This window comes from Hippocampus guttulatus, chromosome 16, assembly GCF_054856545.1.
Source record: "Hippocampus guttulatus isolate MCC_2025c chromosome 16, RoL_Hgut_1.0, whole genome shotgun sequence".
Lineage (NCBI taxonomy): Eukaryota > Metazoa > Chordata > Actinopteri > Syngnathiformes > Syngnathidae > Hippocampus > Hippocampus guttulatus.
The window spans coordinates 4,991,420-5,019,183 of NC_141276.1; the positions used below are offsets into that span (position 1 = coordinate 4,991,420).

Sequence of the window (27,764 nt, forward strand, 5' to 3'; positions counted from 1 at the left end):
CTAATGTATGACGTTTGTCATGAGCGACACCAACAGTTAGCTCTCGGTGGTGCCCCGAGGATGGCAAGCTTGTTTACTTGTGTTAATGTAAAATTTTTGTCAAATCTTTGTCGTTCCTCACATTGTATGGTTTAAACGGTAAGTGAACACGTTAAATACATCGCATCATGGGGGATTATGTATGAATGAAAAGTCGTGAGCGAGTCTAGCTAACGTCAGTTCAACGGGTGTTAGCATCGCTTGCCAGTGCACTTCACCATGACAACTGAACGTTTACATGTGCTTTCATAGGTATTCCCTGGACTTGGTTTCAAGATTAGATGAAACAAAGGGATCAATGTCTTTTCTTGTAAGTCCTATCCACCTATTTGCCATTATGCTCTCAGTGAAATAGATTTGAATCTTGTTTAGTCTAGTCATTCAATTGAGAGGGTTGTACAAGCTGCCTTTGTGAGTGTTGTGAGTCATTCATCGCAGATGTGATTACTGTGGAAGTTGTCTTCATTCATGCTTCAATCGTCTTTCCTCTTTTTCTCCCTGTTTGTCCGTAAATTGTAACCTTCTGTCTGTCAGCGTTGGGTGTCTGAGAAATTGAGTGTGGAGAGCCTGCGGGATTTGGAGTTGTTTGGAGGTGAGGCCCAACAGTCATTGTTGTATAATAACTCCTAAGGATCCAATGAACAAAAAATACTTCCTTGTACATTTAGGCGCTTTAATATTTTGTCACGGTTGGGGTACATACGTGTAACTATTTGGCCAGGTGCAGTCATTGTGCACGGTCAGGGAAGGGCACCCATATCCTAAGTTGAGAATGTCACTTTGACCACGGTGATTTGTGTAACTGAGCCTTTAATGTTCAATACAGTCGCACTCATCGCTTTGCCAGCTCAGTGGCCAATACCCTCTTTGAAGGCTCCGTGGAGGTGGTCCCCTAAACTAGTCAAGAAGATGGTGTTGATGTGTGTTGATGTCTTCATGTCACTGATGCAGTCTTTCTACCACAGAGCAATCTCAGGAACTCTGTCACGGGGAAGTAAGTGTCCTGTCACCGCATCGCCACGCCCCACCGTGCCTGTCGTGCGCGTGCATGGCGCGTGTGTGCGCACAGGTTCATCGCTGTGTGTGGAAGCCCACCGACCACATATGTCGTCACACTTATTCAGTATGCATGAGTAACTGCTCCGTGTTTGCCCGGCGTTGGCAAACAACGTGCTTCGTATTAAGTCAACTCACTGCAGGAAGATCACACCAGGTGCTCACATGCGTTCCTATTGATCAAGCATCAACTATGGAGACTTCTCTTTCAGAAAGGGAAAAACAAAGCAAAGCTTGTTTTGAGTCATGTACCGGTGATCATTTTTTGTTTTCAATAAGCAATCAGGGGAAAAAAATGATTACGTTGCGAAAATTAGATCAGGCCAATTTGCCCAGCCTTTCTCTTTATTTCGATCGAGTACTATTAAAAAGCATTCCAAAATGGCAGCTTGTTTGGAGATCACATAGGGCGCATGTTAGTCCCGGGTGTTCACTCATGCCGTGCGGCTTTTGGGAGTTGGATGGCGTGTTCCGCTGTGGCAATGCATGGCGACGCCCGCCTGAAGAATGTCACCTTGGATTGTCAGTCTCTTCTCGTCGCCCCACCTCCACAGGTTACAACATTGTACCGGGATTCTTTTGTTCTGTACATCACCTTGGAAACAGTGACACGGCGGATTCTTCACGCAAATTCATGTTTTACCGCTTCGCAGTATGTTGTTGCAAAGATGTGTTATGGTGATAACTTGCTGTTGATAGTACGAATGGAATTGTGGGTTTTGACACCTTGTTCACACACTGAGGACACTCCATGTTGATAAAATCTGCATTATCCACTTCAGCGTTCACCTGTTTTGTGGATTATCATTTTTATGTCCTTGATACATAGCTTTTTATGTTTTGTTTTGTTTTTTTGCACCTTATACTTAGAGTACTGTTCCCGTGAATGGGAAAGGAGAGCAACGGTCGATGCAGCTATCAGCTGTTTTTTGAAGGGCCAGAAAAACAGTAAAAGACAGTCAGCCACTCACTTGTTGGCCACAGACACGTTCTTGCATCACACCCCAACCTCACCTTGCTCCGCCTCTTAAAGGCACATGCATGTGCACAGATATGACAAAACACAGTATTTTCTATATATTTTATGTCTGCAGTTTTTTTTCAAATGTGTTTAAAAGTGTCTTGATTGTGGAAAGCTTTGGAACACAGCTTTTCTTGATTCAGGGTCTTGTATGTGAATTACCACGAGCAGCGGATCGGACATCTTTTAAAACACACCTGCACATGTCCTACATCTGTCAGAAATGATTTAGGAAAAGCCCGCTTATTCAGTTGCCACACAATCGTGCTCTGTGACATCTCCCGAAATGGCGAGGAGAACATAATAAATGGTGACTAATTAGTTTGACACGGATAAGTCAGAGCATATTAGGAACAAACTGGGAATTGGGTGTCTTTTGGTCCTTGTTAAATCAATGCTGTCATGCCAAGTTCAACTTCCATGTGTCCTTTCTTGCGTCTTTGTCCAGGCCCATGAGGACAGTAGGGAAAGCGTGACGTCCCTCCCACGTCGAGACACCATGGGCAGCTTCCTCCCCGACAGCAGCGCCTATCAGCTGCTCGCTGTGATCGGTAGGCTCCTTCCCCACGTTTCGTTAATACAGTCAACCCGCACCATCCGAGTTTGATAGGAATCAAGCTCTGCCGCGGAGACGGAAAATCCATAAACTCTAAACAGGTCCATACTGTGCCGTAATTGTATGGATGCCTCCAGGTTTTTCATCACTTTTTCATCACTTTGTCTCTTGAACAGGTCAAGGCCTGGACCGCCTGATGACGGTCAACCGGGCCCAATACAGACCCACTGGGGAGCACGTGGCCATACGACGCATCGACCTGGAGTCATGCACGAACGACATGGTCGCGTACCTGCAGGTCGGCATCAATCTGAAAGTCGTCATCTGATCGAGACAAATCTCCTCTCAAGGAATGAACTCAAAAGAGACAACCCCTCGCGTCTTTCGCTGCTTAATGTCGCTCCCGCAGGCCGAGCTGCACGTGTCCAAGTTGTTTCACCACCCCAGCATTTTGCCCTATAAAAGTGTCTTCATCGCCGAGAACGAGCTGTGGGTCATCACTCCGTTAATGGCGTATGGTGAGATGCGTGTGCGTCGATACCAATCACTGTACATTTTATGCTCACAAGTCATACTTAACATTATTGGGGGTTTTTCCGCTCCCCCTAGGCTCAGCCAGAGAGCTTGTCAGCACATATTTTCCTGACGGAATGAGTGAGCTCACCATCGCGTACATCCTACTGGGCATCCTCAAAGCCCTGGAGTACATCCACCAAATGGGATATGTGCACAGGTACTTGGATGGATAGATGGATTATATATTAATCTCATGAGGAAAAGTAAGTTGTGGCAGCAGCAATATTCACAGATCTGCATTCGCACAAATAATTAATGTGCAACCGACATAATACAAACAAAAATCAGCACTGAAGAGGTGTGAAAAGAAATTCAACTCAAATCCAAAACAAGAGATACTGTATTGATAAAGATGGTGCATGCTGGAGTAAATTTAGTTCATGGAACAAGGTATTGATTTTGTGTCACGCGCAGGAGCGTGAAGGCCAGCCACGTGCTGATTGCCGCTGACGGCCAGGTGCGCATGTCTGGCCTTCGCAGCATCTTCAGCTTGATCCGACACGGCCAGCGGGCCAAGGTGGTGCATGACTTCCCGCAGAACAGCGTCAAGATGCTGCCGTGGCTCAGCCCCGAGGTGCTGCAACAGGTACGGCGAAATCTCACTTTCCGTTCAGTGAGTGACTACGTAACTCTAATTGTTTTCAGGTGTGGTTTTTTTTTTTGTCCCCCTTCTAGAACCTACAGGGCTATGACTTTCGCTCAGACATCTACAGCCTGGGCATCACAGCATGTGAGCTAGCTAACGGACACGTTCCCTTTAAGGACATGCCAGCTACACAAGTAAGTGGATATTGCAGCCACCTGATTTTGGACATCTCACGAAGGACTCAAACTCAACCCCCCCATCCCACCCCTTGCTCAGATGCTGCTGGAGAAGCTAAACGGGACAGTGCCGTGCTTGCTGGACACCACCACTATCCCGCCGGAGGAGCTCTCCATGAAGCCTTCGCGCTCCGGCGCAGACTCGGGCATCTGCGAAGGGCTGGGAGGAGGCGGCAGCGTTGGCGGAGTCCGCCACTCCAACGGCGAACCAGCTCCCTCCTCCTCGTCTGCACACCCGTACAATCGCAGTTTCTCGCCGCACTTTCACGCCTTTGTCGAGTTGTGTCTTCAGAGGGACCCGGAGAAGAGGTAGTGTGAATGTCAGCAATAAAACTGCTTATAAAACTGACAACTTTTTTTTTTTCATTTAGACCCTCTGCCTCCGCTCTCATAGGTCATCCATTTTTTAAACAGGTGTGTATGACACAGGAATCTATTCTGACATTGTAGGCCACGGGGAACACGATAGCTCTTGAAAGAGGGGAGTGAAGGCAATTTTGAATGAGATGGGGAAGTGGGAATGAAGACGGAAAGGTTTTTCGCATGAATGAAAACATATGTCAATCGAGTCAAATTGAGTGAGTGTATATTGTACCCATTTTTGCCCCACCCCGTTTTCACAAGGATTGTGTGCCCGTATCTCTCAGATCAAACGGCGTACCTCCGAGGCGCTGCCCGAGCTGCTGAGGCCCGCGTCGCCCATTGGCAGTGGCGAAAGCTCGCAGCTGCAGCCATCACCGTCCAGGCTGGCCAGCCTCGAGTCGGACCTCAGCCACCTGGATGTGGACGACTGGGACTTCTGACGTCGGCGGACAGGGACGAGCCGTGTCCGTGTGTAAATAAATAGACGTTGCTTTGCTTGGAGGTGACGAGCCGGTCGCTGTTTCACTTCCTTTGACGTCGCTTGTCGTTGTCTTAAAATGGCCTCCTTTTCCTCTCAGGCCTTGTACAAAAGATACTCTACCTCGCACTCAACCCACACGCTTGCATGTTCATTTACTGGCTCCTGTGCATGAATGTTACAGATTTGACAATAAAAGCAATGTTTCCACTTGCTAAAAAATATAACTTTATTCACATTGTACACACAAACAGGGGGAAAAGGTGGAGTCAATTTCAGTCTTCCTCTTCGTCGGATGGCGGCAGGTCCGAAGCGGCTTTGCGTTTTTCTATCTTGGCCAGCAAGTCTGAAAGAAACATGAAACATGTGCAGGTGGTCGGTAATTAATTGACTTGTATCTTTTTTCAATTTTGAATACAAACGGCAGCAACACATGGAGACAGAAATATAATGCATATTCTTTCTACTGTAGGAAAAACAATGTGACTGCATCTTACTGAGTTACATTCACTTTTTGTGTGATGCACAATAGGTGAAGACGGGGGGGGACATCTTTGATTTAAAAAAACCCCGGTGACAATTGAATTTGAAAAAAGGCTTTTTGAGGATGAAAAAATTTCTACTTTTAGGCCCAAACTTCCAGCAGTAGCAGGCGAGTGAAGCACAGGGAGAGGGAGGGACTCACCCTTGGCGGGGTTGAAGACACCGTTGGTCTGAGTATTGCACACGTAACAGCGCTTGGACTTGCGGTAGTGCTGAAGGGCGCAGGCCTCGCAGAAGTAATGACGGCACCTGAGCGGAGGTAAATGCGAGTTTGCAGTGTGCAAGCACTAAAACAATTCAAACCAAAAGAGCTGCCTACTTTGTGACGATGGGATTCTTGTAGGACTCCCTGCAGATGAAACACTTGAACGGCAAGTCCTCCTCGTCACTGCTCACCTCGTAGTTTTCCTCATCTAGAGCACAATGTTAAGTCGGAACAAAATATTTTGGTCATGATAATGGTGTTTGAATGGTTTCATCAGCAGCTGTGACCGTGCTCACCATTGGCGCCGTATCTGCCCTCCTCCAATTCCCTCTCGATCTGCCAGCCGTGCTTGTAATCGGATCGGTCGTGGAGGAACTTGCAACTGTCTGACAAAACAACCCGAAGGTATAACAATCTTGCCTACTGACTTGCTGTTTACATATTTTATTTACCTCCAAAGCCGCAAAATCCGGTCTCCTTGTAGTCTTTGCAGATGTCTGGCTGGTAGTCCCACCTAACCGTGGCTCGCAAGTGCTCCGGGGCTCGGATGGGTCCTTTCCTGTTAGTTCAGCCACAAATGAGCAGGAGGACTGCGCAACTGTGACGGGTTTGTCAATTACCGGGAGGGCGGGGCGATTATTATTATTGGTTTGTTTTTAGCGGACTCGAGTGATGTGCTCTCCTTACAATAGTAACATGACAGCGTGGCAAATATTCCAATAGCAACATCAATGTTGCCATTCCCTTGGTAAAAACATGGCAAAACATTTATGCATATGAAAGCAGTGATTTAACTGCAGAATAAAGCAGATTAACCCATTATTTTCATCAACATCAGGGTGGAGACATTTTGACATGTACCACCCTATGCTGCCAATTGCTCAATCCGAATTAGTGGTTGATGGTTACCCACCGGACCATGCCGGAGGACGCATTGCCCATGGTAGTATCTTTGGGTTTGATGAATTTCTGGTAGTTGTTGATGCCGCGGTAGATCTTATCGTCCTCCTTACCCGTCAGCTCCTGGAAAGGACACAAGGGGGGTTCATCCAGAAGCAATCATGAGAAATATAATCAGACAATAAATTGAATCACCCTTGGCTAAGTCAATATCTGCACATTTTGATCTGTTGTTTACCTCTTGGATTTTCTGGCTCCTCTCAAAGATGGCCTGAGCGTCCTTGTCGCGCTCTGTGTCCAGTTGGTACGTTGCCGTGGCCCCCATGTCCTCTGGGCCCTCTGGTTTCTTTTAGTAGGTGCACAGTACAAGTGAATGGTGTGGTGCTACATTACATACCGAGTGGTGCCTATCTGCTATTAATAATCATGATCAAAAATCTAATAGTGATTAAATCAACTCACAGCTGAACGTGTTGACTTGTAGGAAATGGTTATCTTCTTGTCCTTATCATCGTCGCTTTCACTTGAGGATACAGCCTCTTTCTCCACTTTCTTGGACTGTATACAAATGACACATGAAGCTACTATCTTGAGATTTTTTTGTTGTTTTAACCAAAAGTGCTTTCAATTAAATATATTATTTGCCGGTAAAAGTATGGCTGAGAAGTGCAATATGGGCCGAAAAACCACAAACATCCCATTTCTGATTTTAATAGATTTTCCTGCATTCTGACATCTAATCAAGTTTTGGTGTTTGTTTGCTAAACTAGCTGCTGTCAGTCATGTACGTGCAATCAGTGCACGCCAGCGAGGACGCACAAAATAGTCCTCACAAAAAACACATAGAGTCCCCGGTCCTAATTAGAAGTTGTACTTTAATTGATTATGATACCTTTTGAATCATCGGGTTTACTCGCGTCTTTCTCTTGTCCTTTCTGACCACAGAGCTGAGTTCTTCATCACTGTTTCCATCTGAGCATGGGATCGTAACGTAGAAACACATTAACACATTACAATTACTTGCAACCGTAAAAATATAATTTCATTCAGCGCTGGTACCTTTATCGCTGTCACTGGCCTTTCTTTTTCTCCCAGAAAATTTCTTATTAGATTTTTTGAACAAGAAAGTGCAAGAACCTTCTCTTAACTTGTCCGCCTCCGCCATCTTGTCCGCTGAGTTTGTAAACAATACAGAACTCTTTCCCTACAGCGCCCTCTACAGACTTGGAAGTATTGAGACCGAATTACCTAATGAAAATTTGGTTAGCTTGCGTAAACTAAACAAAAGTGAATATCGACTAATTCCGTTGGATATGATGTTTGACCAGTGCTTTTAAGTTTTGGTTGATTGGCAAAGTATTCATGAAGACGTCATTGCGTAAAACCGGAAATTAACCCATGAAGATTTTACGCGAGAGCGCCCTCTACCAACACGGAAGTATTATCACTGAATTAAGGCCACAGAAAACATGATTAAAATCGGCCCACAAAACAAATACATTACTGTACCTTAAGACGTAATGTAGCCACGATTTTGACTAATACGCTACAATGTTTTCATAGTACACGTGAAGGCATCTTTTGCGTGAGGTGGAACCAGAAGCACACTTCAGCACAGCGAGTACAACCCAAGTGAAGTAAACACAATTAACCGGGGTAAACAAAACTAAATTAATCACCCATTGGATTTGATTTAGCTACGAATAAGTTAAAACTAAAATATTCTCTTGAAATGTGAAACAGAGCTAGAATAGTACTGTACTCCTGTGAGTGTCTTGGTTTTATTTCGAAGCACACAACCGGAACCACTGTTTCTATTTTGTACTTTAAGATTGTTGACTTCAAACCTAAGCAGCAATAGCATGCGATGTTTGCCGAAGAAATTCAATATGGTACAGCATGGAATTTAAAGCTTTATCTTGAGTGAATCCGTAAAAATAACCGAAAGTAACATGACGTCTTATTTTATTTCGAAGGGCCTGACCGGAAATAGCGCATTTAAACCATGTGCGCTTAATGGTTTCGACCTCCAGCCTCAGCAGCAGAATCTGCACCGCTCTCCGCTGCGTCGGTGACCGCCTTCCCCCACAGGACAGCGGCTGCACGTCGGACACAGAGCCTGCCTGAGGGAAGGCGGGGGCTTGTGTGGGGTGCGGACAGCTCCCGGCTCCGCTGCTGCTGGATGGACGAATGGAGCCCGGCTGCATGCACACAGCAATGGCTATGGGTCTGATGTCGAAGAAGGCGTCCGTCCGGAGCGTCGGTGTGGAAAGAAAGAACCTCATCACGGTGTGCAGGTATATCACGACATGCGACCAGGATCGCCCCCCCTCCCCCTTAATGTGCGTGCGCTGCGCAGTAAATAGCACAATTTAGTTGGTTATTAAAAATAATTGAATAATAATAATTGAAGTACCAAGTGGCCGAGGGCAAGTACTTCACTTCAATATTTGTCTAATATTTGCTTTTACCCTATAATGCCACCTTTCCTTCTAAACAGGCATTCTAAATAGTATAGCATGGATGGGAAGTTGTGCTTCTAAAGCGCATACATTCGCTTTAATCCTCCCTAAATATCGCGACCCTTTTCCTTTATTATCACCCCATAATCATGCCTATATATTTTTAATAAACAATCTATGAACAAGTAAGGGAAATAAAAGCTCCTACATCATAGTGAGTGATGTCAAGTGCTTAGATGGGACAAGGGCGTGCAAAATCTCCTCCTCCATTTTCTCTTTTGATGTGTCCCATAGATCATCATCATGAATGATCACAGGAGGTCATGGTCGTACTGTGCACGCGTCTCGTTATACGGCTGTCGCAAACGGAGCTTTCCCATTCGGCATACGACCAGGCCTGCTTTGCGGCCATGAAGTCTTCGAAAAAATGTCTAAATTATTTTCTCAGCCTCCCTATGCATCGTTCAAGCCCCCCTTTAGCCATGGGAGAGGAAAAAATCCTCGAGCCTGGCTGAACAAACACATCAAAAAATGGCAGAAAAATGAGAGACACGTGGAAGAACCTATTAGCATACTGGAAGGTGATTGGCTAAGATGCTGCAGGGCGTGGTCAGAGACTCAGTCAATCAGTGTCTAGCGAATAGCGGGGGGCACCACCTTCATGTTTTGCCTACCTTACCCAGTTCGAGAACGTCATTGGAATACTCATTAACCTTGCAATCTTGTGTCATAAGTAGTGTTAAAAATAAATATACCCTCCACCAGAACAACAAAGACACAGTCAAAAATAGACACATCATCAAGAGTTTTTATTCCAGGAATCCAACTTTCCTGCTGTTTTTTTAGTGCCACAGATAGTGAAGCACACAAGCTCATAGGTCGCAAAAAAAAAAGAAAGAAAAGAAACCTCTTTTGGGAAATTAGCAAGCTCACAAAAAAGACGTGGGACTGTTGTCAGATCAGTCAGTGTTTTTTTTTATATCAGTAACCAATATGAAAACGGTGGACAAGGACGAGACACACCTAAAAGGCAAGCACACGCATATTTCTATCAGTATTGTTGACACGTTGTTGTTGTTTTTTTTTTTTTTTTAAGTCTCTTCCCATTTTCTAATGAGCGGCAGTCATGAGTCCTGCTACCTCCTCGCACATGCCGGTCACGGAAGCCATTCAAGTAGTCGTCACAGGTTGGTCAGTGGCGATGGGGTGGCGGTCCCACATCAGCTGGCTGGAGTGGCGACATGGCCTATTTGCTGCCGTACTTGCTAAGCGGATGTTAGTGATATTTTAATTCCCAAACTGTGGTGCCTGCCAGGTTAGAATTGTAACGACATTGCGGTATAATACACAGAGTTTTTGTATGAGTTGAAATACTATTTTGGTGTCGGTATAAGACTTGGTTTTACCTCCGCCAAGGAGGTTATGTTTTCGTTGACCGCGCTATTTGTTAGCTACAGAGGGTAGGCAAAAACTGTTTAACAGACCCTAGCCCACTGGCCCTGGAACCCTAAACCAAATCCCTGGGTCTAATACTTACTTTAAACCTAATCCACATCAATATAAATGTTTTGTTCTGTGGCGGCGCGGGCACCCGCAGCGGCTCCTCTTGTTGTCTGTTTAAGAGGGAGGAAATTTCATCTGTGCAGCACATTTGACAATAATGTTGTACTTGACTTGACTTGAACAACCTAATTGAAATACAAATATTTATACTGTATATATATATTTTTTTGCGAGGGTCTTTGTGTCGCTCTAACGAGTGCCCTCATTGTTCATTCTAGGGCCTATTTGGTCCGTTTGCATGGAATTGAAGGGAAAACAGACCAAACCTCAAAACATGAAGTCCTTGTCGGGGGGCATTAAAAGCCATGATGAAGACGTTGGGTGATGACATCTTGGGGGAAAAAAAAACAGGAAGAACCGAGTGCAGCGAAGCCTTGCGAGGGAAGACGACGGAAGAATTGATGTACACTGTCACTGGGCTCAGCTGCTGTTGCTGCTAGCAACCGGTCAGGGGGCCGTTTATGCAATCTTTAACAAGAGGTTTTGGATGCTTTGTTTATGGTGTTGGCACCGGTGGCAAGGGAATCGGTGAACCTAGGAAAAAAATGACAGCAGTGAGACCAAAAGGGGATGGCGGAGAGAATACTCGTGGCTCGATTTCTCCCCTCTTCGGTATAAGATGTAAAGACAGCAGAGGCATCTAAAGATTCTCCATTCGCCTTCATCTAACCAATTTCCAACATTCCCGACCACCTCGTCTGTTTGTTCCTTCCGCACATCCACCGACAGTCAAACACTTGCCAAGACACTCTGTAATATGGCAGAAAGGGAATGGGAGACACACCCGACCGGAGTTAGACTTTTCAAATTTGGCTTTGTTTCAAAAGCTCTTGAATTATTCATCATCAGCCATTCATTCTCTCGCAACATCTCCTCAGACGGTCCACCAGACGGGTGGGTCTTGCTTCATCATCGTGTGCTGCAAATGCGACTGAAAAATAGAGAGAGAGAGAGAGAAAGAAAGAGGTAGAGAGAGAGAGAGAAAGGGGGATCAGGGGAGTTTGTTCTTGGTAGGCTGGAAATAATTCAAAGATTAGTGTTGGTTTGGATCAAAAAGCTCCCGTTTTCGTAAGTAGAGCAGAACCTTTAAATTCACTGCCCTCAAAACGTACCTAGTACGATTTAGACCCCGTCAGGCTATCATCAACCTCTTAATGCGATACTTAAGGATAAACTCCGTAATGGTGCCGTAATGACGAATCGACCGAATGAGCCACCAGCAGTGGTCCATGCCACCTGGTTGAGACCACTTGAACCTGCGACTGACTAGTTACTGTCCAACAATGGACATGGGGGTTGTGGGGAAAAAAAACTGTTGAAGCACTGCACAAGAGCTCCAGTTGGTGAGCACCTAATCATTTTTCTTTGGCTTTTTTAGTTTTAAAGCCGCCGCCCCAACGAGAAAAGGAGAAAAGCTCTACCGAGGTTCCAGAACCGATTGTGTTTGACCTCAAGGGTTCCAGTGTACAGTAAAAGGGCGCGGCGGGAGAACAAGAGGTTCATTTAAAGTGAGCCGTGAGTGGGCCAGGCGCCGCTCCAATTAGTAGTGAGAGTGGGTTGTGTATGTTGAAGGGCTTGAACACAAAAGAAGCTTTTCAGGAGGACAAGCTGTTGTTTTTCTGTGTCGAACGGTACCAAGGGCATGCTGCTAGGCTACACCAGCAGGTTCCCTTTGGACTCTTCAGGAAGGTGAAATCTGGTCAATGAGGTCACTTAGAACAGTAGCCCCCCCACCTATTTAAATTACTGATATTTTTTGATGAGTACAAAAGCTCTTCCTAACGTGGGTCCAAGGGCCGCCAGGGATGCCGGTTTCTGGATACCGAATGCTCAACTCCTGAAATCACTTTTCTTGGTTCTGGATGTTGACAGGAAACAGACTTAGCTCACTAATCCACTTTTGTCGGTTGTGACTTGGATACTGACAGAAATCATGCTCGGCACTCTGAAGCAGTGATTCAAGTTACACGGGTGTCCGCTGTTTCCCATTAGACGGCAGAAGGTGCAGTAAACCTGTGTTTCCGCTTGTTGCCGTTCATACAACAGTCGGGGAGCTTTGTGTTCAATTCAGCAGGCCCAAATTTTAGTCACATTGTGAGTAAAATGAGACAAGAGCATCAATGTATCAATATTCATCTTTTTTTTGGGACACTTTGTTTGGTTCTGCGGCAGGAGATTTCATGCTTACCTTAAAACTCATTCACTCCCAAAGACGTTTTTAAACGTCTTTTCAGACTTGGTCTAGAATTGGCTGATACTGAATGTTAAAAAAACAGTTCCTTATAGTAGAATTAAGACACCACTGACCTGTTTGACTTATCCGATATGCTCCAGAAAACAGTCAAAGCCCCAAAAGTGAATTCAATCCAGCTCTTGTTTCCGGTTGGAGAAGGTCCGTCGCAGGTGTTTGTGGTCTTTTGCTCCTGTCCCCTGAGATCGGAATGAGGTTCCCCCTCCCTGCCTAGAGCGTCTTGCGTTTGGGGAACATGGCTTTTCGAAAGGAGGTGGTAGTGGTACCCCGGCTGAAGGAGGCACCGCCCAAGGAGATCTTGGTCTTGCCGCTGGTAATAGTGGAGGAGCCCAGCGAGGTGGTGCTCTTGCCCCGGGAGATGGACGAGTTGCCCAGGGCCAGCTTGCTCTTGCCCCGCTTGATGCTGGTGTTGCCCAGCGTCAGGGCTGTCTTGCCCTCGGTGAAGCTGGTGTTGCCCATTGAGGTCGAGCTCTCCGCCGTGCGGACCCAGAATTGGAGGCAGAGGTTGGATCTCACTCCAGGTTGAGCATGGCACGCTCATGCAGCTCAAACTCCCCGCTCTGTAAGTCCTCAAACGCAGCAGTAACGCCAGCCACGATCCGGAGCCCACCGGAATGCCGAGAGACCCTCGACCGGCATAAAGCCTTCGTTGAGCTGCCGGACGTGGGCTCGGGAAGGCCGCATACCACCCGGGAGTCGCTGTGAATGGACAGAGGCAGCCCGTAGGTGGGAGACTGCCTATCGAGAGGGTGAGGGGCTGGGGGTTACGACTCAGGACAGATGCACAATTGTCCCGTGGACTCGACGACACCGGGAACATTGTTAAGTGTCGTGGTGGGGACTGGGGGGTGGTGCGCAATCTACACAGTGACATCACTTTGATCTGCACCATTGTTCCAAGTCTAAATGTTAGCAATAACTCGAAAGCAACTTCAAATGTCTTTCCGTGCAGTTCATTGAAATGGATTTTATTATCCATTCGCAAGTCATTACAGATTGGTCGGTGTGACGCAAACAGGACAAGCAGAGTTAGAAAACGTTATAAATGGTATGGTGGTTCAAAACGTAAAATCCGACAACCAAACCAACGATAAACAGTGAATTGTACATTAAAGGGTTGTTGATTAAAGTGCACTCTTATCTTTTCAAACGTCCCTCGCCCCCCCGGTTAAACTTCTCAGTGATTACACACAATTCTTTCAACTTGCTGATACACCATCAAACTCCGCCTCACCCTAAAAAACGAGCACCGTGACAGACTTGACGAAAACAGACCAGAGCGACATGTCCGTGTTTTATCTTAGATTTTCTTTTGGGAGTACATACTGGATTGAGACATACATCTCCCCGTTTTTCTTTTTTTTTTATGTGCTGGATTCACGGCCGGTAATTCCAGTAGACATGACTGTAGGTCTTGTCGCCCCTGCTGAGGGTGGTCCTGACCACAGATGCGCACTTGGTCCCGTGGGTGAAGGTCAGCGTGGTGATGGTGCTGGTGGTCCCACCCCGTGTGACCGAGGTCTTGCCTACGGCTACTCCGCTCTTCCCCAAAGTTAGCGTGCTTCTGTTCCAGGAGATGGAGAATTGGCCCCAGGAGATGGCGTACTTGGTGCCCAGCAAGGAAAGTTTCCCTTTGCTGAAGGAAGTTCTGCTGGATGAATAGCTCGTCTTCCACTCGCTCTCAGAGTCGATTTTAGACTTCTTCTTATGTGCTGCGGTGCCGGCTCCCGGGGTGCGCTCCATCTAGGTGTTCCTGCGCTTGGGCATGAGCGCCTTGCGGAAGGAGGTGGTCGTGGTCCCTCGGCTGAAGCTGGCTCGTCCGAGAGCCACGGTGGTTTTCTGCCTCTGGATGGTGGAGTCTCCCATGGAGGTGGTGGTCACTCCGCGGAAGATGGAGGAGTTGCCCATGGCGACGGTGGTCTTCCCCCTGGCGATGGAGGTGCTTCCCACAGCCAGGGCGGTCTTGCCCTCGGTGATGCTGGTGTTGCCCATCGCCCCGGAAGAGGGTGGCTGCTGACTCCTAGCATGCGCGCTGCGTGGCCATTGACCGTTTCGGGACCCTTGCGATCCGGAGCGAAAGCCCTAAATAGTTGCGATCTGGGGGAGGGAAGGATTTGATCTTTTTTTTTTTTTTTTTTTTTTGATACACGGAGCACAAAAGGACCTGGAAGCTCAGTGCGTGCACAAAGACCGCAAGGACAGGGGGTTAATTGTATTGTTGTCATGATAACGCTGAAGGGAGCTTTGTGTGGTACACAAGACAATTGGGGTGACCTCAGGGATAAAATGGCGTGTCCCCCTCCACCACTAGCACCACCACAAAAAAAAAAAAGCTGCCAACCACCACCACGGCCTCATCGCAGCGCTCACATACAGTAGTACGTTTGTCCACTGAGTACAGAACTCGGCTAAAGAAGAGTCTTCTGTTTTTTGTCAAGGTTCTCGGTCAAGACTCTCTTGGAAAAGTACACGGCTGAGCCCATCGACGACTCAGCCGAAGAGTTCGTCAACTTTGCCGCCATCTTGGAACATATCCTCAGTCACCGCTTTAAAGGTAACGAAAAGCACCCCCGCAAGGATGCTGAGCAAGTTTTGATGTTCCTGCTGGGAAGTGGAGGTGGGAAGTAATGAAATGCAAATACTTCATTGCACAGTACTTTGTCATTGCGTAGATTTTTCAATGATTGTATTTTAAGTATTTATTTACTGATGACTTTTTACTTCTGTTACATTTGAAACTACCTGTATATTGATACTTTTAATTTTTGGGTATGAAGACATGATGTCAAAAAATGGGTCTACTCCACAACCCCAAAAAATCCCAACAAAAAAAAACAGGGACAGCAGAGACAAAAAAGAAACGTGATTGAGTTAATGATGAAGGCAACGGAACTTTTTTTCTTTTTATGAACACTACAAATGTTAAAAAAAAAATAGAGAGAAACTGTTTGCAGAAATACTTTTGTCATCTCTGCTCATCAGGCTCAGCCAGCTGGTTCAGCTCAGATGGACAGCGCAGCTTCTGGGAGTACATCCGGCTGGCCTGTAGTAAGGTGCAGAACAACTGCATCAGCAGCATCGAGAACATCGAGAACATCAGCACGTCTCGAGCCAAGGCAAGGGTTCGTCATTATGTGTGCCTGTGGTTTTGTGACTGACATCTTTTTTTTTTTTTTTTTTTTTTTTAAACGCAGGGTCGGGCATGGATTCGAGTGGCGCTAATGGAGAAACGTCTTTCGGAATACGTGTCCACTGCCCTGAGGGACACCAGAACGACCAGGTCATGCTCATGCTCAGATCTTGAGTCAAATTTTTTTTTTTTGTTCTCCAAAAACTTTTAACAGGTTTGTTTGTGTCGACAGGAGGTTCTACGACGACGGTGCCATCATGCTGAGGGAAGAGGCCACGGTGCTGACCGGCATGCTCATTGGCCTCAGCGCCATCGACTTTAGGTGAATTCTGGTTCCAAAATTAGGGACAAATTATGGTGATTCGATGAGTTATCAGCATGATGGATTCTAAAACCTCTTTTTTTTAAATAAATAAAATTTCACATTCACAGAGCAAATGAAATAATACTCAAAACCTATGACACTTTTTCTGTATAGTTTCTGCCTGAAGGGTGAAACATTGGACGGCAAGTCCCCGGCGGTGATTGACTACACTCCCTACTTGAAGTTCACTCAGAGGTAAGACTTTTTGGACATTAGCTCCGCAGCAACATGTGCCACTAACACAAACTCCGCCCCCGCCGCAGCTACGACTGCTTGAGCGACGACGAGGACCGGCGCAGCGTAGACAGCAGCAACAGTGAGGAGAGCGTGCCCGAGCATCCTTACATCCCGCTGGTCACCGATGAGGAGAGCTGGAGTAACAAGTGCCGCAAGATGGAGCAGCGATTTAAGATCGTATACGCCCAGAAGGTAATAAATAAATAAATAAATTGTCATGCAGTAATTAAGATCATAAAATATTCGACAGGGACCGAGCCCCAGTACGGATAGTGAGAAAGTACAAGTATAACTGACACTTCCTCAAAATCGAGAGGAGCCAGATGAGGTGGCTCGGGCATCTGATTAGGATGCCTCCTGGTGAGGTGTTCCGGGCATGTCCCACCGGCAGGAGGCCCGGGGAACGACCCAGGACACGCTGGAGAGACTATATCTCCCAGCTGGCCTGGGAACGCCTTGGGATTCCCCGGGAGGAGCTGGAAGAAGTGGCTGGGGAGAAGGAAGTCTGGGCTTCCATGCTAAAGCTGCCCCCGCAACCCGACCCAGGATAAGCGGTCGAAAATGTATGGATGGTTGGATGGACTTCCTCAAAATCAAGACCAAAGCTACTTCCTTGACACCAATTATTACTTTTCATTTCGCCAGTGCTTTTGCACTTTCCTGTGGCATTTTGGACTGTTACAGAAAAGAAAATCCGGCAAGCGCTGCAAATAGGTGACATTTTCAGTCAATAGCTGGCGATAGTATTCAACGAAAAAAAATAAAAAATGAACGCAAATAGGTGAATTTGTGAATACCGCAAATATGTGAGTGGATGCTGTACATTCATTAGGTGTTGGTTCTACATATCTGGCTTTTCAAGAAATATAATATCACTCAGAACTCAACAACAACAACAACAACAACAGTATTTATAGAGCACTTTCAAACAGCCATCGCTGCATACAAAGTGCTGTACATGGAGCAATTTAACATGCACAATAAACAGTAAGACAAATCGGTAATAAAGGCGGTAGAAAGCACCAAACAGTAAAACCAAGAACAAATCTAAGTCATGCTGAGTCGAATGCCAAAGAATACAAGTGAGTTTTGAGGAGGGTTTTGAAGATGGGCAGCGAGGAGGCTTGCCGAATGTTCAGTGGGAGGTCATTCCAGAGAGAGGGACCAGCAACAGAAAAGGCTCGATCCCCTCTCGATAATATCTTTGATAATATGTTTTCCATTATGAATTAAAAATAATAATAAATCAGGTGCCTTCCCGGTGTGCTGTTCAGGGCTACTTGGAGGAGCTGGTTCGCCTTCGTGAGTCACAGCTAAAGAACATCGAGACGGACAACAAGCGTCTGAGGGCAAAAGTGGACGAGCTGACCTTGCAGAGTCAGCGCGAGAAGAAGGAGCTGGAGGCCGTTGTGCTGGAGCTGCAGGCTCAGCTGTGAGGTCCCCCCCCCACCCCCCCTTGTATTAGTGGCAAAGTCGGGCAGAGACCCACCAGATCCTCCCAAAGGCGTAGCCCGAGGAATGCATCGCGATCGTCGCACCCCCTTGCTTCAGAAGATCAATCATGAATGATTATTTTTGTCTGTGTCTCTTTCAGCTCCTCCCTCATGCCCTGCGACCCCTCCCACCTGGGAAAAAACCTTTCCATCCCTCTCATCAACCAGTGGACCGCCATCAACGACCACCGGAGAGACGTCAAACTCTTCCGCAGGTAAGCACAATTATATTACAGTGAACTCCCGCGATTAGTCATAGGGGATAGCGACACAGGGGCAAACGAATATGCGCATGAGCGCTTCACATTAGAAAAAAAATATTCTTCTGGTCTCACCTTATGGCATTTACACCCAATAATAAATGCAAAGGAAGACACCAATACAGGCAGAGTGTAATCGACAACAACACCAAGATGCCTAAAGATGGTGCCAAAGTACTACTTTTATTGCTTTGCTTGTTTTCACCATATTCAATGAAGACATTATTGTGGTTCCTCCAGGAGGAGTTTCCACAGTTTGGAGCAACTTTCCGCCAAGAACAGCCTCAATTCGGACTCTCAGAGGACCGACGAGAGGCAAAATGGAGACGCTGATTGGACCTCAGCAGGTAGCACATGATTATGACATCATGGTCACTTCAATTGTTCCATGTACAGTAGGTTGATCAGTAATAACAATCCCGACGCGTGTTCGCCTGATTGGCATATCACTTGATGCAGTTCATTCCGGTCCACAAGGTGGCAGTTATGCACCTGACAAAGTGGTTGTCGTGCTGTTTCAGGAAAGGACAACACACCATCAATGTTGGGCCTCTGCGGCTCTTTGGCGTCGCTACCGAGCTCCAAGTCGCTGACCAGCCTCAAGTCCAGCGAGTGTCTGGTCAACATCAGCACCGAGCCCAGCCCCGCGCTCTCCCCCAGCTAGGACACACCACCCGACAACCCCTCCTCGCCTTTCAATTTCCTCCCTCTCACCCTGGACCAATGTCTCCACGAATGTACAGCAAGAATTCTGGTCGTTATTATCTTTGCCTCTTTCGGTCTTTTTCTCACCCGCAGCCATTTTGTTGTCTCTCGGACATCACAGCAACACAAACCAGATGTCAATACAGGTACTGTACTCTCAAACCAAAACAAACACGCAGCATTGGATGTGATGCAACACCTCCTGTTTGGGCCTCCTTCCTTCTTTGTGCGCTTTAAACCTGAGATTATTGTTATTATTACTATTGTTTTGTGTTGCAATAAACTGCCTTTTACATGATTGCATGATTGATACACAGGACTTGTGACTGCATGAAAGTTAAAGAAGCAATCATCAATTTAACCGGAACATGCGAACTTTGGCTGCATCTACCGGCAATCAATTGAATAAAACTCCTATAGGCCACTTTATTAGGTACACCTACCAATGAAATGGAATGCAAAATAAATCTGCGTATCAATTACACAATTGTAATTTAGCTCAACAACAGTCCAAAGACAACACCCCGGACTGGTTGCCAGTCAGTCACAAGGCACGATAAAAAACATGTATCACGATATTTTATGAGAAGATTTTTTTCTTTAATCAGAACCCCCCGAATAAAAAAGTTTACCCTTATAAAATATATATATATTAGTTTTCATCACTCAATTTATTTTATTTTATTTTTTTGGGGGTGGCGGGGTAAAAATATGTAATTTTCATCCCTTTGAAATATTACATGTTTTGAAAATACATAAAAACAGATGATCAAACTTATTTGTTGCAGTAATGGTAATATATCGAAGGGAAATTAAACCTTGCTTTTGAATAACACATTGCTTAAAGTTTCAATTGTAAATAGTGAAAAAAAAATAACATTTGAGCAGATTCGCTTTTCATGGTCTGCCACTATTTCATGACTGCATATCTCATTTGTAATCTTTTATTAAACCTGAATATTTTGGACAAACGAACTTTTCAATCAAGCACATCGATTGACTAGACTCATCCGCGCACACATACAAAGGATAGCCAACCCTGAAAGAAAAAAAAAAAAGAAGTGGGTTGGACCTCCAAACTTTTTTTTGGGGGGGGGGGTGGATGACGACCAATGGGAACTCGCTTTTCCTTCACCAACCAACCAAATGCCAGACGACCCAAAACTTTTGCATGGTGTCGCCACTTCTTCTCACTCGTGTTGAGAGCAAGCAGCACACCAACAGGAAGAAAAAGAAAAACATCTGACAGCAGGCCACGATGGGACTTTGGGAGCATCGGTGCGTGTGAACGAAAGAGCTGAGCGTGCGCGTGCCGGTGTGTTTTGTACGTGCGCTTGAATTCTTTCGAACCGGACCTGTGAGGGATGTCGGGCCGAAGTGGAGCAGCTCCTCGCGGGTGCAGCAACCCCAACTTGCCGCCGCTGCCACTCCGGGCCACGGTGCCTTACCAGCTGCTCCTCAAGACGGGTAATCACGCGCGCGCGCGCACGCACGCGCATGCACACCTCAACCTCATCTTGTCATAAGTGTGCGTTAATATGTTTAGCTGTAATTACGATTAAAAAAAACATAGATGGCAGGTAACTCTTGATGGCAAAGTATCTCAATAATAATTGGAAATATTATGATGATATCATATTAAATTGAAATGGTCAATCACGTTCGCAGGATGTAATTTAATATCGCCTGTGATTTGTTGTCACAAGAACTGGACGAAATGCTATTATATCGCTATTGGGACTGTTCGAGTGCAGTTTTTTGGACTTTTGTGGGATTCATCATCCCTAGTTTTCGTCCAATATGCACTTTTGCTATATCGTGATATCAATATCATTGAAATTACATTACATACATAAATTATGCTACAATTCACTCTACGCTATCATGTACTTTATTGCTGCATTGTGATATCATTTTATAACGCACACAGCAATTCATAAGATATGATAAGATAAGAAAAGCTTTAATTGTCTCACAATGGAGAAATTCCAAATTTACAGCAGCAAAATTATGAAAGGGAGAAAGCAGAAGACTAAAAGTATATGAATTCCCACGCCAAATAGATGTCATCAAACAAATGGTTGCCATGTGTTTTTTGTCAAATGTTTCTCAGAATTGCTTTATTGTGATATCAACATCGTTGTACAAACATTAACTTTTATTAACTTAAAGTGACCCACGTTGTGATTCCCACCTATTTTGATTGCACTGCTTCTCAACAAACAATATGCAATCAGTTTTCAGAGCAAAATGAAACTCTGAAAGAATAAATGAGAAATAATAATAATTAAAAAACAAACCAATAGATGTAATTAAAATTTCGCAAATGGCTAACTGGATACATTTGCGACATTGTTCCCATTTGAAGCACTAGCTCCTCACCATGATACTCGTCATCTCCAATTTTTGCTGTCCTTTCTTGACATGACCCGCTCTCATTAGTCCACCGATTGATTTTAGGCTCTCGCTGCAGGGCGTGTTCGCTCCCCCCCTGTGGTTGGCTGAATACTATTTGAGAAAAGTATGTGATTACATATGCAGAAGAGCCTGCATTTGAAATGTAAATATTGTTGATGATCAGGTTTATTGACTTACGGCAGTCAAAATTACCTCAAATATTGATCATCGCTTTATGTGGCGCTCCTTGTGAGTCAGCTTGGTTCACAAATGTGCATGTGTGTCTTTTCAGACCCATGCAACGCCTGGGATCAATTTAGCAAATAACCCCGTCTTAAGAGTCTTTTCATGCTTTTTTTTTTTTTTTTTTGTCTCCCTCCTCCCCCCAAAAAAGCAGAGCGGACCTTTGCCCGCCCGCCCAAGCCCACCATGCGGCGGACCCTCTCTTTGGATGCAATCCTTGCGCCGTACCTGCAAGGGCAATGGCCCAAAGAACCCACAGAGGGCCTGGCGGGGAGCTGTGTCAGCGATAAGGCCACACAAGTGAGCGTCACTGGAATGAGTGTTGGTTTAAAAAAAAAAAAAAAAAAGATGTAATTCATTCCCCAAAGCATGAAAGCAGCATGAAATTTGTTGTCTGTCATGAGTCGACCCACAATAGTCTCAGGTCGACAGAGGAAGTCTGACATTTTGTTTTGAAGTAACTATTTTATCGTGATTATGGAAGTAAGCATGGTTCAAATCCCACTAAGGATAAAATGTAAAATTGACAACTTTTTATTTCCAGAAATTAGGCCTGAAAACTCATAGGATGTCCGCCATTTTGTTTTAATGTGGACATTTTATGCTCATTTTGGCTATATTTGACTCCCCATAAAATGGAATAAAAATAAATAAATTCAGCTCCTTTTGCCATTTTCACTTAGCAACATTAAATTGGGGAGCCACGTCTGCCATGAGTAGGCCCACAAAAAGACTCAAGAAATCTTACCTGAAAGCAGACACGGAGTCTTCCATTTGGGTTTCGAGTGACCAGTTTATGCTCATTTTGACCATTTTCAACTTGCTATAATACAAAATACAATTTCACTGAGCACCTTCAAATTTGTCTTCCGTAAATAGAGCCACAAAAAAGTCTCAAGAAGCCATCCCTGAAAAGACACTGGAAGTCTTCCACTTGGGTTTGAAGCAACTTTTGGAGCATCATTTGGCATCATTTGCAGGGATTCAAACTAGTCCAAGAAATTTGCTCTGATTGCTACCAAAGCCACGACTAAAAACACACACACAAAAAAAAAAGACATACTGTACACTCCAGAATCAATATGCCAATCATGTTATGTTATGTGGTGACACTCAGACAACTTGTGTGATGTTCCAGGTGTTTTTTTTTTAACACAAGCCAACCAACTGAAAATTGATTTTTTTTTCGTCTCAAGCATGCATCAAAATGGTGCACACACAAAAAAAAAATGGTGCACAAAGCCCCAAACCCCTCTACGCTCCCCTCTTGCCGCCCAAGCTGGAGGAACTTCGTCAAACTCTTCCAAGGTTTCAGGGCTCCTGACACAGTTTAAAGGCGAAGGAACCCCCTCAGCCTCCATTGTGAGGAGCGTCAGACCCCTCCTGACCTCATTATACGCACACCCCATCCCCCTCTACGCACGCACACACACCAGTCAGCGTCTGCCACACAACCACCCCCCAGCCCTGTAGGCATCCCATCATACAACTTATTGTTGCACCGATTTCATCCTTCACTCGCCTTCTTTACAAGCTGCATCTTCGGACTTGATTATTTTAACATTTAACATTATGTGAGACTCGGATGCTTGTGAAGTGATGTGCGTCTTGTTACAATTTAAAAAAAAAAACCTACGGCCAAAAGGTAGAAAAAGTTTGGCTTTTAATACTACTTCTGAAGGTGGAAGATTGCCGGGTTGATTTTGTTGCCCCCTTTTTTTCTGTCAATAACATTTATACTGAGCAGTAATGTGGAAGCTGTTGTAAAAGTTCTGGATGTTTATGGGTAGCAGGAAGAAGGCTATTTGTTTGAGCTGTGTCTCCAGTCAAAGCCTCTGGTGGTTAGAATATTTCCCACCTAGTCCTTTTTCATGCCATGACAATGACGTTCTCTAATGCAGCCACGCCAGTGCAAAGTCCGTGTCCACATGCTGGCTGTCACATCAAACTGAAAAAAATTACCTCGCTTTTTCGTCTGCTCTCATGCCCAACAACGAGGCACTCCAAAACTAGCAGGCCAGTGGAACTTCCGAAGAGAAAATACATTTTCGGGGTCGGGACATATGGTCGCTGGCTAATCGCACATCACAATTGTGGCAGGTAACCGCTATTGCGAAGAAGGCGCTCAAGTTTTTACTGAGTAGGGGAGGGACAACTCCTGTCCTTTAAGCTTCGCCCGAAAAATCATGAAAGCAGATTTACACAATTATCTTCAAACCTCTATAATGTACTTATAAACAAACCCATAAATATTCCTTACAGGGTCTTTAATAGGCAGTGAAAAATGGACCTTCTAATTCCAGCAAGTGCACATTGATCCCTCTATTCCATTGCCTTTGGACAAAATCCAATCTACTATTGCTCAATTTCTGGATGTGACATGGCGGTGCCATTTTGGTGGTCTTTTTATAGTTGCCTGTCCCATGATCCCCCTGCCGGCAGAGGGTGCGAGGTGTTGAGGTGTCGGATGTAATTTTATCCAGCAAAGTCCCGGGCATGAGTCACTCAGACTTATTTAGCCACTGGACGCCACACCGAGGACGACGACAGCCTTTTTCTCTTTTGTGTGTTGTGACGGCGACGGGATAGTTTGCAAGGGTCTCACGGGGTGCGGGGTGGGGGGGGCTCTGAACCAGCAAAGTTGGAACTTGGGGGCCAGCGATGGACAGTAGAGCGTCTGCTAGAAGATCGAGAGTCCATGTGAAGAAAACGGTACCGTGTGTGTGTGTGTGTGTGTGTGAGGTGCTGAATGCCAATCGTCGCTTGGTTATAGCTATTCATAGAGGTGTCGGTGATGTTGTCTCAACTATACCATGGGAGGAAGTGGTTTTGTTGAGTGGTTTCTCTCGTGTTCCTCTGTGCAGGTGCATCCTGGCAGGTGGACCACACACACCTGTTTTGTTTGTTTGTCATACTGGTTGGGAGAAAAAACACCTCCTTTTTTTGGAGGGTGTTCATGGAGGGGAAGCACAAGCAAAGGATTGGCTTGGAGCAACCGTGCAGAGAAATGTCTTCGTGTTTGTGCGTTGGAGGATACCCCAGTTATTTATTCAGTCACTTAGTTAGTCGGTCAGTCAGTTGATAAGTCAGTCACTGACTTAGTCAGTCAGTGAGTTTGATAGTCATGCAGTCATTCGGTTCGTTGGCGCGCAAGCTAGCTAGTCGGCTAGTTCCTGAATGTCTTCGTCAATCCTCCAAACATCCAGTTCGTTAAACAGTTAATTAGTCTGTAGTATTCATCACTAAGTTTGTCATTCGATAGCCGGTTAGTTAGTCAGTTCGTTATTTAGTCGGTCACTTGTTGGTTATGTAGTCAATCAGTTAGATAGTAATTCAAATTGTCAGTGGTCGCTGTGATGACAGGTGGCCTGCTGTAATGTGCATGACTGCCACCTATGGGACTGGAGTAGAACAATCAGGATTTTTTTTTCAGACAAGCAGAAAAATTGTTGGGCCTTGGTGGAAGTCTTTGCTGTGCTGTAAAATAAAAATCATGATCTTCCATTTTGTCATCATGCATCCAGACGCCATCTTGTTGGGCGGAGGAGACGCAGGCCAGGAGAAGTTTCGGTGGTCACAAGCGCTCAGCATCGTGGGGCAGCGCCGAGCACCTGAAGGAGGCAAGCATCTTCATCATTTCCTCCGCAACCATCGTCATCACCATCATCATCTTCACGTTCTTCTTTCTCCCCCCACACTGCCTCTAGGTGGCCAAGCTGAGGCAGCAGCTGCAGAAGCGATCCCGCCATGCCGCTCCCTCCGCGCCAGGGTACGAACCGTCGCACCACCCGCTGACCGCGGGCGCCACCCAGGTACGAATGCTGATGGTATCTTTGGTTCTTCTCTGAAAAGACATAATTATTTCCCAATTTATTTTTATTTGTTCATAGTTTTCCGACAGATACTTTTAGTTCCTGGGACTAAAAGTTTCCGGTTAGATATTTCCTCATTAAAAGGTTCCTGAAAAGTTTTCCCGCAGCTAGCAGTTTTCTTTAGGCCCAAATAAATTCATATTAGTCTCCAAATGATTCTGGGTCATTTATTATTATTGTTATTATTAAAAATAACTCAAATAAGGGTTGATGCCCTTTCATAAACAACTGTTGATGAGGTTCATGCATATCTATCTGAAAGTTTCGTGAACAGTTGGGGGGGGGGAGTCATCCTTCTCTGCTCCCCAATTTGCACACTCTTGCTGCAAGGTATAGGAAGACGCTTGAAACCTGATTTGGAAAGGGCAAGACCAGAAGAGTGTTTTATAAGTGGTGGTGTTTTTTTGTTTGTTTTTTTTGCTCCAGACATCGCCTCTGGTGCCGCTGAGCAGACTGACCTCGCGCCTGCGGCGCAGCGTCGAGGGCCTCAACTTGGAGCTGGAGGAGGTGTTTGTGTCAGAAAAACGGGACGAAGACAATGAGGTGCTGATAGGGATCAGCCGCGATGAAAATGGGGATTCTTGCAGTAGCGGGAAATCCAAAGCACGTGACTTTGTGTTGCAGCTTTTGGACATCCCGGACGGTCACAGGGCTCCCGCTCCGGTCCAGAGGTGCAGCAGTGGTTCCCAGAGCGAGTCGTCGCCAGGGCCCTTGGATCTTTCCCTGCTGTCTCCTTCTCAATCACCGTGTCCCTTGGATCCTGCCTTGCTGTCTCCGCCCACCTCGCCCTGTCCTTTGAACCCCTCGCTCTTCTCCACTGCCCAGTCACCAGGTCAGGCGCTCGCTTTCAGGGGTTTATCGTAATATTTTTCAGAAGTGGTAACCGGCATTTGTCCATGTAACAGAGTCGACCACTCGAGAGGTCTTTTGTCCGTCTCCTTCCACGCTTTTGCCTTCATATGCAGTGGATCCTCCCGCGTTGCCACTGTGCTCGTTGCCTCCCTCCTCGCCACCGCTGCGGCTGCCATGTCCCGACCAAAGCTTTTCCTTTCAGCGACAGCCACCAGAAGGCTGTGAGCCGCTTCAAGTGTGCCAGGACACAATGTAAGTTCTCTCTTTAATGTGTTGCAGTAATGTCGACTCTGGGAAAATGGTGGCGTTTGACATGACGATGTCCCAAAACAATGGAGAATTGGTGGAGTTTCGCGTTCAAATTTCTAAAAACTGTGGAAAACTGTTCGGGAATGGCAAAAAAATGTGGTTTGTCTTTAAAAGAACAGGAGAATGATGGTGCAGTTTGATCTTAATATGTCTAAGAGCTTTGACATGAACATCTTTCTCCGCAGGTCCGCCTGTCCGGACGAGGCCGTCCACCTCCAGCCGTCCTGCCCCGACCTCAACAAGGTGAACTTCACACCACACGGAGGCTCTGCTTTCTGCCGCGTCAGCGTCCTCAAGCCCCTCCTGCCCTCCATGGACCTGCTCTTCCGTGGCCTGTCCGTCTCGCCCGTCACTAGCTGTCCGGGCCAGGCATCTCCCACCAGGCAGCTAGGCATGCAGTGAGGGTGACGACCACCTCGCTGGACTAAATTGCTCTGGGTTTACTCCGGGCTTTACTGCCTCGTCACAGTAGCCTTGATCACACGGACTTGTGGATGAATACCAACTTGTTTTGTGACTTTGTTACTGTAATATGATCAAGCTCATTGTTTTTGACTAGCTACTTTTCTACCACTTCCTTACCAAGAAAATTTAAAGTATATTTTTGTAGCTTTTGTGGTGATGTTATTTGTATCAGGCAGGAGAAATCAACTTCTTTATAGGTTTATAGTGCGTTCAACATTATAAACAGGAAACTTTAATTTCCTACAGAGGGTTTCTTTCTAATCAAAACATTGCAAATGCAAGATTGTTAAATTGAATTGATATTTATGTATAATTTGTTTCCCATTCAACCCACGACACCCATGCTTCAATATTGTGACAAGAAAACCTTCCATTTTATTCTCAGTGATGGGGAAGAGATTGATTTTTTTTTTGCCCTAGTTAATGTTATCGTACAGTCGTGCTCATAAATGTACTTACCCTGGCAGAATTAATAAACAAAAATAAAACAAAGTAATTAATGAGATATCATTAAACGTTCTTTTTCCCAAAGAAAATGTCCTAAATTTTGCTTGGGTATGTAAATTTATAAGCATAACTGTACAGTATGTAGATTAAACAGT

At 45.6% G+C, this 27,764-nt stretch overlaps 5 protein-coding genes and 1 long non-coding RNA gene across 15 annotated transcripts; 3 read left to right on the top strand and 3 right to left on the bottom strand.

The window, feature by feature from the left end:
* Positions 1-12: 12 nt before the first annotated feature.
* strada (STE20 related adaptor alpha) lies at positions 13-5,122 on the top strand. 6 transcript variants are annotated; one of them, XM_086132328.1, is made up of 13 exons: positions 13-138; positions 292-349; positions 574-631; positions 1,005-1,033; positions 2,565-2,667; positions 2,849-2,970; positions 3,082-3,190; positions 3,282-3,405; positions 3,663-3,834; positions 3,924-4,028; positions 4,111-4,379; positions 4,442-4,484; positions 4,718-5,122. In XM_086132328.1, exons 2-13 carry the CDS (start codon positions 338-340, stop codon positions 4,871-4,873), a joined length of 1,302 nt encoding a protein of 433 aa, XP_085988454.1. In that variant the 5' UTR covers positions 13-138; positions 292-337; the 3' UTR covers positions 4,874-5,122. The 6 variants fall into 6 exon arrangements, with proteins under 6 accessions (XP_085988454.1, XP_085988455.1, XP_085988459.1 ...); XM_086132329.1 differs by having other exon boundaries at positions 3,729-3,834; XM_086132333.1 differs by lacking the exon at positions 4,442-4,484.
* On the bottom strand, positions 5,116-7,878 carry rnf113a (ring finger protein 113A). Its single transcript, XM_086132335.1, has 10 exons — positions 7,619-7,878; positions 7,452-7,531; positions 7,022-7,117; positions 6,798-6,905; positions 6,573-6,682; positions 6,112-6,218; positions 5,956-6,045; positions 5,774-5,867; positions 5,597-5,703; positions 5,116-5,257 (listed from the first exon to the last, which is right to left on the bottom strand). The coding sequence occupies exons 1-10, from the start codon at positions 7,722-7,724 to the stop codon at positions 5,187-5,189; spliced, it is 969 nt and encodes a 322-aa protein (XP_085988461.1). The 5' UTR covers positions 7,725-7,878; the 3' UTR covers positions 5,116-5,186.
* Positions 7,879-8,545: 667 nt separating this feature from the next.
* rundc3aa (RUN domain containing 3Aa) lies at positions 8,546-19,322 on the top strand. The gene is made up of 11 exons (XM_086132327.1): positions 8,546-8,856; positions 15,274-15,389; positions 15,818-15,951; positions 16,030-16,115; positions 16,198-16,287; positions 16,444-16,524; positions 16,593-16,758; positions 17,841-17,998; positions 18,161-18,274; positions 18,560-18,666; positions 18,841-19,322. Exons 1-11 carry the CDS (start codon positions 8,750-8,752, stop codon positions 18,981-18,983), a joined length of 1,302 nt encoding a protein of 433 aa, XP_085988453.1. The 5' UTR covers positions 8,546-8,749; the 3' UTR covers positions 18,984-19,322.
* On the bottom strand, positions 9,816-14,546 carry LOC147192664 (uncharacterized). Of its 3 annotated transcripts, none has more exons than XR_015103272.1 (2): positions 12,892-14,546; positions 9,816-11,334 (listed from the first exon to the last, which is right to left on the bottom strand). It is a non-coding gene; the product is annotated as an uncharacterized LOC147192664 (long non-coding RNA). The 3 variants fall into 3 exon arrangements; XR_015103271.1 differs by having other exon boundaries at positions 9,816-11,118; positions 12,892-14,545; XR_015103270.1 differs by having other exon boundaries at positions 9,816-11,515; positions 12,892-14,545.
* Positions 13,777-14,936, bottom strand: zwi (zwilling). Its single transcript, XM_086133789.1, has one exon. The coding sequence runs from the start codon at positions 14,825-14,827 to the stop codon at positions 14,579-14,581; it is 249 nt and encodes an 82-aa protein (XP_085989915.1). The 5' UTR covers positions 14,828-14,936; the 3' UTR covers positions 13,777-14,578.
* A 951-nt stretch (positions 19,323-20,273) lies between the features above and the next one.
* LOC147192666 (protein FAM117A-like) lies at positions 20,274-27,667 on the top strand. Of its 3 annotated transcripts, none has more exons than XM_086133130.1 (8): positions 20,274-20,491; positions 21,819-21,964; positions 25,189-25,284; positions 25,372-25,476; positions 25,963-26,079; positions 26,161-26,368; positions 26,442-26,640; positions 26,883-27,667. In XM_086133130.1, the coding sequence occupies exons 1-8, from the start codon at positions 20,389-20,391 to the stop codon at positions 27,097-27,099; spliced, it is 1,191 nt and encodes a 396-aa protein (XP_085989256.1). In that variant the 5' UTR covers positions 20,274-20,388; the 3' UTR covers positions 27,100-27,667. The 3 variants fall into 3 exon arrangements, with proteins under 3 accessions (XP_085989256.1, XP_085989257.1, XP_085989258.1); XM_086133131.1 differs by having other exon boundaries at positions 26,502-26,640; XM_086133132.1 differs by lacking the exons at positions 20,274-20,491; positions 21,819-21,964 and adding an exon at positions 24,304-24,376.
* The last annotated feature ends 97 nt before the right edge of the window (positions 27,668-27,764 follow it).